A 9,435-nucleotide genomic window follows, 5' to 3' on the forward strand; every position below is an offset into this window, starting at 1 on the left:
TGAATAAAAAGAACACAACAAAGAAAGAGAACGTAAAAAACGTTGAAAAAATTTAAAAAATAAAAAAAGAAACTGCATAGAAAAGGTAGTTATATATAGTCACACTTTAAATCACATAGTTATTGAGTTAGTCTAAGGATTAATTTACTAGTCTTTTTAAACAAATGTCAAATATTAGAATCTCACGTTATACATGCAGCAAACAAATTTGCATTATTGACTAGCCGTAAGCAAACAAATATCAAATCCCAACTTGGAATTGACTAAAAAGCAAACTCACAAGATCAAACCATGGAATTGAAAATTGGTAAAAGAAAAACCACACTATTTGAAAAATAAGCCACATTTAAGTTTGAAAACAAGAAAACACATTCATACCCTTTCTACCAGGAGTCCAGAACTACACACATGGCTACCCCACCAACACTCCAAAGTCCAAAGTCAAATTCTTTTATGTTCTTTTTCTCCCCGTACATATCATCCTATATGATCTTCTAAACCGGTTTCTTTAAACATAAGAAAGAAGATTAAAAACATAAAAAAAAAAAGACATGGTGCTACTGCAGAGAAACATGAAACTCCGAAAACAACCACCTTTGTCACTGTCCCTTGTCACCTTCATATCTATCACTATCTTCACCACTGCCACCACCATCATCTCACCGGGAACAACTCTCTATGCTTCAAACACCAACCAATCGTGGCCTTCTCCCAACAACACCTTTTCCCTACGCTTCTACCCTCTCCAAACCACCCCATCTTCCTTCATCGCCGCCGTTGTACACTCCGGCGGCGCCCCCATTATCTGGTCCGCCGGAAATTCTGCGGCCGTGGACTTTGGCGGCTACCTCCGCCTCCTTCCAGCTGGAAACCTTCGCTTGGTTAATGGCTCCGGCGCTACCTTGTGGGACTCCAACACCAGCAACATAGGTGTCACCTCAGCAACGGTTCTTGAAAGTGGAAACTTTGTTCTCTCCAATGGAACTTCCACTGTTTGGTCAAGCTTTGAGAACCCCACTGATACAATTGTCCCTTCTCAAAGTTTCAATCTTGGTATGGTTCTGAGATCTGGGGTTTACTCATTCTTTCTTCAGAAATCTGGGAATCTTACCCTTAGTTGGAATAATAGTGTTACTTATTGGGATCAAGGCTTGAACTTTTCAATGAGTGGTGTGAATTTGAGTTCACCTGTATTAGGATTGAAGTCTGAGGGGATTTTGGAGATAAGTGATCCTAATTTGACTTCTCCTGTGGTTGTTGCCTATAGTAGTGACTATAATGAAGGAGGGAACAATGTGTTGAGGGTTTTGAAGCTTGGTGATGATGGGAATTTGAGGGTTTATAGTTATTTGAAGGGTAGTGAAGTTGTGAATGTGAATTGGGTTGCTGTTGAGGATCAATGTGAGGTTTTTGGTTACTGTGGGAACTATGGTGTGTGTAGTTATGATTCAAAATCAGAACCTCTTTGTGGCTGTCCATCTCAGAATTTTGAGATGGTTGATCCTAATGATGGTAGGAAAGGGTGCCAGAGGAAGGTGAAGCTTGAGGACTGTGTTGGAAAGGTTGCTATGTTGCAATTGGATCATGCAAAATTCTTGACATACCCTCCTGTTTTTGTTGTTAATCCTGAGATATTTTTCATTGGTATTTCAGCTTGTAGTGGAAATTGTCTTGCTGCTAGTTCTTGTTTTGCGTCCACTTCCTTGGCGGATGGAACCGGATGGTGTTACATTAAGACGTCGAATTTCATCAGTGGATACCGGAATCCTGCGCTGCCTAGCACTTCCTTCATTAAGGTTTGTCCACCTGTAGCACCAAACTCAACTCCCTCTTTGGAGAATGTTGTTAAGAAGCATTGGAGGATTCATGGTTGGGTAGTAGCTTTAGTTTTGAGTAGCATTTTAGGTTTCCTTGCATTTGAGGGTGGTTTATGGTTGTGGTGTTTTAGGAATATCCCAAGATTCGGTGGATTCTCTGCTCATTATGCTCTGCTTGAGTATGCATCCGGTGCACCAATCCATTTCTCTTACAAGGAACTTCAAAGGTCAACCAAGGGCTTCAAGGAGAAGCTAGGTGATGGTGGATTCGGTGCTGTTTATAAAGGAACTCTTGCTAATAAAACTGTTGTTGCTGTGAAGCAACTTGAGGGAATTGAGCAAGGTGACAAACAGTTTAGGATGGAGGTTTCTACCATAAGTAGCACCCATCATTTGAATCTAGTGAGGTTGATTGGTTTCTGTTCGGAAGGGCGTCACCGGCTTTTGGTATACGAGTTCATGAAAAATGGATCACTTGATAATTTCCTCTTTGTTGATGATGAACTACAATCAGGGAAATTATTGGATTGGGATCAAAGATTCAACATCGCCCTTGGCGCCGCGAGAGGCCTGACATACCTTCATGAGGAGTGTAGAAACTGCATTGTTCATTGTGACATCAAGCCTGAAAACATTCTCTTAGACGAGAACTACAACGCAAAAGTCTCGGATTTTGGCCTTGCAAAGCTCTCGAGTGCCACGAATCACCGGCACAGAACATTGACTAGTGTGAGAGGAACAAGAGGGTACCTAGCTCCGGAATGGCTGGCAAACCTTCCAATTACTTCGAAATCAGATGTGTATAGTTATGGTATGGTTGTGTTGGAGATAGTGAGTGGTAGAAGGAACTTTGAAGTCTCAGAAGAAACAAACAGAAAGAAATGTTCCATATGGGCCTATGAGGAGTTTGAGAAAGGTAACATAAGAGGTGTGATTGACAAAAGATTGTTTTGTGAAGAAGTGAAGTTGGAGAAAGTAGAGAGATTGATTATGGCATGTTTTTGGTGCATTCAGGAGCAGCCATCAATGAGGCCAACAATGAGCAAGGTTGTTCAAATGCTAGAAGGTGTGGTAGATATTGAAAATCCACCACCACCAAAATCCATTACAATGGGATTTTCTAGTGCAATTAACACCAATGTTGCAGATTCATCAGCTTTGTAACTCAGAAAAGAACATTCCTTTCTTTTCTGGATTTTGGTGATATGATATGAGATTTCTTCTACCACTTTGTAATATTATATGTGTAATTGTCTGCTGTTGGAGTAGTAATATCCTTATACCAATTATCATCTATTCTTTACACTAATATACCCATTAATATTGCTGAGAATAATTCTTTTTTTTGTCTTAATAATAAAGTTTGCAAAAATTGTAGCATCTTTTGTAATACTTTTAGGTTAATTTATTAAGATACTTTTTGGAGTTGTTGAAGAGAATTTTTATTAAGACAATACTTTATTCCACTTTTCATCTGATTCTGAACTACACAACTTGTTAGGCTGCAATTATTCTTCACTACCGTTCAATATGATAAAAATGAAAAAGTATTTAGTAGTGCTCCAATGATTTTTAAAGAAAAGATATGCATATTTAACTAAAGGGTTGTTTGGGTGAGTTTTTAAAAAAAGATTTTTTTTTGAGTTATCTTTTTTTTAAAAGATTTTATAAAAAAGTAAAAGTAATTTTATATTTGGTATCTCATACAAAAAGATCTTTTTTTAAGAAAAAAAAGATCTTTTAAAAAAATATATAAATTATAGCTTCTCAGAAAAGATATTTTTTTTATTTTTCTAGTACTTTTACTTTTACTACTAAAAATTTGTCAAACACGTTAAAAAATAAAAAAATCTTTTTTTATCAAAATAATGACATCCAAACAAATACTAAACTCATGACACCAAATACAATAATATATTATGGTAGCATAGGAAAAGAGTAACATGGAATCAAAAACCATAATGAATGTCGATTATTATTGTGGAGTCAAGATGAAGAAGTAGCATAATGATTACATAAATATTCATTTCCATAATAAACCAGTGATTAGTAAGTGCTAAGTACTAAGTACTAACTAAATTTAAAAGGTCAAGCCCGCCCAATAAGGATTAAAAATAAAAATAAAAAATAAAAATAAATTCCGGAAACAAATCATGTTGTATTATTACTCCATTGCGATAGTGAGTGCACGCAAGATTCGACTCCCAATAACGTCGAATCCACGCTGCTCTCTCTACTCAACTGGGGAACCGCGCCTCCGCCCGCTCTCGTCCCCGTCGGACGTCCGTCATGGCAGCCTCTTCCGCCGGAAATCCGCCGACCTCCTCCCTTTCCTCATCCGCAGCATTATCTCGCGAGAAATTGAATTTCTCGGCGGATTATCCCGCGCGAATCGCACTCTCCTCCGATCAGCTGAAACACTGTACGGAAGCGCTCTCGTTCTTCAAGGAGAAGCTCCACACTCCTCAGAGGATAGCTCAAGAGTTTGCTCGCTTGCAGGTTAGGTTACAATTTTTTCTTTTCAATTTTTGTTTTCGCTTTTTTTTTGTTCCTAATTTATGATTATTGTTCATACGTTTTTTTTTTTTTTTTCCTTTTGGCGCTATTCTTGTATTCTGTGATGTTGAATCTTTCTCAGGCAAATAGGATAACGCCAAGTGAGATGAGGAGAAGATGCACTGTGGCTCTCGATGCTGTCAATTTGAACAAAAATCGATATACTGATGTGTTGCCATGTAAAATATTAATCTTCTCTTTCCATGGCATACTTAGATTAAATCTTGTGCTTGAAGTTCATCATTTGAGTAAAATTGAAGTTGCAACTTGCTATTTAAAATTACAACCTTGATCTTGTGGAGTTTTGCAATTTATTTGTTTAATTTTTTGTGTTTGGTTCAGTTGACAATAACAGGGTTGTTCTCAAGTCTAGCACGGATTATAGGCCTGAAGCACAGGGATATATCAACGCAAGCTGCATATCTGTAGGCATTTCCTTATTATTATTATTATTATTTTGAATTTCTTTTATTGTGATTATATGGTCTGAAAATTAAAGCTGTGGAAGGAGCTTTGGAGATGAAATTCATGATGCTGACAATTGCATTTCGTTTTCATCTTAAATGCAGGCCTCTTTGCCCGGAAATGTGTCGCAATTTATAGCCACACAAGGGCCGTTGCCTCACACATATGAGGATTTCTGGGAAATGGTAATCCAATATCATTGCCCTGCAATTGTGATGCTTACTAAGTTGGTCGACAATTACAAGGTTCTTGATTCCATAATGGTCATGATCATTTTTTTGCTATTGTCTACATACATTTTTTTAAAAGAAAAAGAAAATTGATGTGTGTATATTTTTCTTATTATAGACGATAAAGTGTGGAGATTACTTTCAAGCTGAGGATGGACCTAGAGAATGTGGTAATATCTCTATTATCAGTAAATGGATAAAATCTACTGAAACTTCACTGGTGTTGCGCCATTTGGAAGTAAACCATAAAGAGGTGAGTTGATCTTCTTCTTCTTCTGTGAAGAATGATTCAAGAAAAAAGCCATCAATGAATTGTAAATTTCCAATCTCTTAACATGTTTGAGAGGGAATGCCCTTTTAAAAGATCATAAACAAAATAGTGGCCAAATGTTTACTTTCTATTCAAACTAGTTGTTACTTTTGTAAATTGTTTTGATTATATACTGTCTTTGAAGGAAACTAAACACCAAAGGCTGGTTTGTTTTAGGCTGGCAAAGCATATTGCATCAACAAATATCAGCTTATACCGTTCAACTCGAGCTCGATATATGAAATCTTGTTTATGGAACATAGACTATTTTTTCCTTATAATATATTTGTACTTAATATATTTTCAAGAAGAAAATCTTAAGTTAATGTCTCAATTTTGGAAGTCTCTTGGTGTCTCTCCACCATGAAGTTGCATAGCATTGTGGTTCATATTAAACTTTGGATGATATTGCTGCAGGCCGAAGATACACCGTTATCAGTTTTGCACATTCAGTATCCTGAATGGCCAGACCATGGAGTTCCAAGAGATACATCTGCTGTTCGTGAGATTTTTAGAAGATTGCACCATTTACCGGCAAACCTTGGCCCAATAGTGGTGCACTGCAGGTTCATCCCATTCTTTGCTTCTTTAATTATTTGTAATTTTGACGACAATGGCAATAAATCATATGCATATATGTCTGAGACAAACTCAATCGTCCAGTGCAGGCATTGGTAGAACTGGAACATACTGCACAATTCACAACACAATTCAGAGAATACTTGCTGGTGATATGTCCGCTTTAGATATCTCAAGTACAATAGCTATGTTCAGGTCCCAACGAATTGGAATGGTTCAGACCCAGGTACCTTGCTTTGCTGCTTTAATTTTTTAATTACCATTATTGAATGAACTAATATTGCATGAGATGGCATGTATTTGGTTGGGTCACATGTTGGCTTGTTAGAAGAAGAGGAAGAGTCACTTATTATTTCGAATTCCCTTTGCATTCATTTAAAATTTTTTTGAATGTATAAAAATCAACACGGCAACACAAACTAGACAATAGTGTCAATCCGTAGCATGTGGTTACCCTCTACCATTTAACATTTCTTCACTTGTTCAGCCTATCATATACCTCTGTTAGTGCTAACACATAATTCAATTTTTTTTTTTTTTGGGTTCCTTCTCTGTTTTCGTGTTGTTTTCCCTAAAACCATAACATATATTTTATACAATAACTTATTAAATGGTCATATATTTACTGTAATAAATTTGTTAAATTGAATGCATTCTAATTATTTTAGCCACAAGTGTATATATATATATATATATATGTGTGTGTGTGTGTGTGTGTATAACATAATTATTATATTTTTATATTTTTATAATAAGAAAGGAGAAACGGATAGCTTTTTATGATAAGAAAACGACCAAACTGGGGATATTAGTATTCTTAAATTTAAGAATGTTAGTGTGTTTTATAGTCTTTTATATAATGAATGCTATATATATATATGTCTTTTCAATAAAACTTTTTATATTTTTTTTTGACAGAATAAAACTTTTACATTGATAGGGTATTTTTCAACATTTTTTTTAAGTAAAATAAAAAATTTGTCATATTCTAGCTTAGCATACGTATGATGTGACATGTGATGATACAAATCTTTAGCTTTTGGACCACCTCCATCTGCCCCTGGCTGCAACTTGCAAGTAAATAGGATAAAAAGTTAGGGAAGGGTGCTGTAATAAGTTGAAAGTTTGGAGGAATTTTATTGTGCTAAATTGGGAATAATTTATTCTTTTCTAAATGCGTACACCCTCGTCACAAATGAAATGTCAAAGACTGGAATTTCTTGTAACTTTGTAAACTAGAGGAAAGTAAAAACTTAGGAAGGTTACATTCTAGTCTTCTTTTCTGTCCTTCAGTTCAGGAGGCCTCAATTTACCAACCAGTTGGAAATTGGAATCCATCACATTAAGGATCCTAAGAGTTTCTGTTGTGGCATGCAATCCCCTTTCCTCCTCCCCATACCCCTATAATAATATTACTATTATCACTGCTACTTTTGCACTGTGGCCTCCCCCTTTGTATTTGCTTTTTCTTTGAACTTTTTGGTAATTCTCTCCTCAATATATCAGGATCAGTTTGTTTTCTGCTATGAAGCTATCATAGATGAACTAGAAGACCTTGTTTCTCTACAGCAGTGAGAGTTGAAGAGGTACATACTTTATGTGTTGGTCTTTTGTACCCTTTTTATGTCAGTTTTTTGTACCCTTTAGTTATTATATCCTCATTTGAAAATGATTTTGGTACCATGATGAATTTCTGTCTTGTGTTGTGGAAATCCAGTGCTGAATCAAGGGCTATGCTAAACTCTTGTATCATTTTGAAGCCAGGTTCCAATTCTTCCGTTTTCTATTTGAGTCCAGCGATGCATGGGTTCCCGGGCAGCTGATGAATATAAACTATTGGCATTCTAATTTATGACTTTCCAATGAACTCATGTTATTCTCAAGATTTCATGTATAATAGCAGGCAGGGAAAATCTAACTAACATTGGCATCCTTTTTGCTACATGATTTATTTATGGGGAACACAAGGACATAATGTCTAAAATAGTTTGAATTCCACCTTCCTGTACTATTTCAACTGCTTATAGCATGTTCTGCTATATTAGCTTAACCTTTTGTATTGGTGAAATTCTCTATGTTAGTTTATATATCAGATCTGGCTATCAATTTACATTAGTGTTGATTAAATAGTTACAAGTGTTGGTTATCATTTAGTACTGACCAACTACTATAAATATATCCGTTGACTTTTTAGGTCCTACATTCCTAGCTGATGGGACTTGTCGTCTAGTAAGCTTCTTATAGGTCTATAGCAACTTAAGAATAACAACCATTCTTTAACATCCAATCATGCTCTTGAGCAATTTTAATGCACGTTTCAAGAACATTTATAGTCATCTCTAACTATATATTATAAACGAAAATGAGTGGTTGTGTTCTTTAATAACACATTAAATGATTTCTAGGAGAACATAAGAATTTCATTAATCTATAGACCCAAGTAAACTCTCCGGAATGCCAAGTATATCTACTTGTAAGTAAGAAGGATTATCTAATTGATGCTTGCAGATATGTTGGTTGTAAATGGCTTAATATTGACAAAAAACATGTACACAAGGAAATGTATGGCATAAATAACATGGGTCTAAACCATTTCCCCCATTTTTAAAAATCAGAAGCTCCCTGTGACTAACAACCTGACAAGAGCAACTTCACATGGGAGGAATAGTTATCATCATATCAGGTAGATACACACCATACTCAAGGCAAATAATTGAAGAGAATCAGAGATATAGTTTTCTCCCTGTATCTTGGTCTTGTTTTTTAACCTATACAAAAGAAATTTCCATGAAGTTTCACTCTTGTTAAGTTATGAGTGAAAACACTGGATCAAAGTTTTCCTGTACTTTGTTTGCAATAGCAATTAAAGTGTTCAGACTTGAGCATAAGAAAGCATAGCGTGTTAGCTTACGATAAAACTTGCTTGGTGCCTCGACCATATTTTCAAATATGCGTGCCATGAATTTTCATTGAAAATAGAGAATTGGTTTTGTTTTAAGAACTATTAATTAGAGTTTAATTTTGATGTACTTATATTGTTGTGTAATCACATTTGTTTTTTTGAATTCATACGGACAATGTAAAATATAATAATTTTTGTTGATGTGTCGTTATATAATTAAATACACGTGTAAAATTACTTTATACACACATTGCATCAAAATTAAATTCTATTAATTATTGTAGTTTTTTTTTGAAATTTTGTAAAAAAGAAAACTGAAAATGTAGAAAGCAACAAGAGTTGAGTGTAACTTGAGGAAGAGGGAGTGTGTGCCAGTTAAGTTGGCTGTTTTCATCGAATTGTTATCGCCGCCGATGTGGACCACCTTCACAAGATCCAGTGGAGGTGTTGACCGTAGCAGCTCTTTGTCTCGGTTATGACCATCTTCCTCGGTTGATCTTGATCATGTAATGTACCTTTTAACTTTAATGTATCGTCTGCATTAAATAATTGCAACTAATCACAAGTGACTGTCTC

General features: G+C 35.6%; 2 protein-coding genes across 4 annotated transcripts; both read left to right on the top strand.

The window, feature by feature from the left end:
- Window positions 1-372: 372 nt before the first annotated feature.
- LOC107467784 (G-type lectin S-receptor-like serine/threonine-protein kinase At1g34300) lies at window positions 373-3,109 on the top strand. The gene has a single exon (XM_016086970.3). It carries the CDS (start codon window positions 552-554, stop codon window positions 2,979-2,981), a length of 2,430 nt encoding a protein of 809 aa, XP_015942456.1. The 5' UTR covers window positions 373-551; the 3' UTR covers window positions 2,982-3,109.
- An 873-nt stretch (window positions 3,110-3,982) lies between these two features.
- On the top strand, window positions 3,983-8,084 carry LOC107467866 (protein-tyrosine-phosphatase PTP1). Of its 3 annotated transcripts, none has more exons than XM_016087082.3 (9): window positions 3,985-4,316; window positions 4,456-4,552; window positions 4,716-4,798; window positions 4,943-5,083; window positions 5,187-5,321; window positions 5,796-5,944; window positions 6,042-6,183; window positions 7,464-7,543; window positions 7,722-8,084. In XM_016087082.3, exons 1-8 carry the CDS (start codon window positions 4,107-4,109, stop codon window positions 7,530-7,532), a joined length of 1,026 nt encoding a protein of 341 aa, XP_015942568.1. In that variant the 5' UTR covers window positions 3,985-4,106; the 3' UTR covers window positions 7,533-7,543; window positions 7,722-8,084. The 3 variants fall into 3 exon arrangements, with proteins under 3 accessions (XP_015942569.1, XP_015942568.1, XP_015942567.1); XM_016087081.3 differs by having other exon boundaries at window positions 3,986-4,316; window positions 7,675-8,084; XM_016087083.3 differs by lacking the exons at window positions 7,464-7,543; window positions 7,722-8,084 and having other exon boundaries at window positions 3,983-4,316; window positions 6,047-6,183.
- Window positions 8,085-9,435: the final 1,351 nt, after the last annotated feature.

The sequence above is a fragment of the Arachis duranensis genome, chromosome 9 (genome assembly GCF_000817695.3).
Source record: "Arachis duranensis cultivar V14167 chromosome 9, aradu.V14167.gnm2.J7QH, whole genome shotgun sequence".
Classification (NCBI taxonomy): domain Eukaryota; kingdom Viridiplantae; phylum Streptophyta; class Magnoliopsida; order Fabales; family Fabaceae; genus Arachis; species Arachis duranensis.

Coding starts and splice junctions, on each gene's coding strand:
- LOC107467784 (XM_016086970.3), top strand. CDS start 552: ATGGTGCTACTGCAGAGAAACATGAAACTCCGAAAACAACCACCTTTG.
- LOC107467866 (XM_016087082.3), top strand. CDS start 4,107: ATGGCAGCCTCTTCCGCCGGAAATCCGCCGACCTCCTCCCTTTCCTCA. Junction 5,945..6,041: donor CCAATAGTGGTGCACTGCAG/GTTCATCCCATT, acceptor TCAATCGTCCAG/TGCAGGCATTGGTAGAACTG. Junction 6,184..7,463: donor TTGGAATGGTTCAGACCCAG/GTACCTTGCTTT, acceptor TCAATATATCAG/GATCAGTTTGTTTTCTGCTA.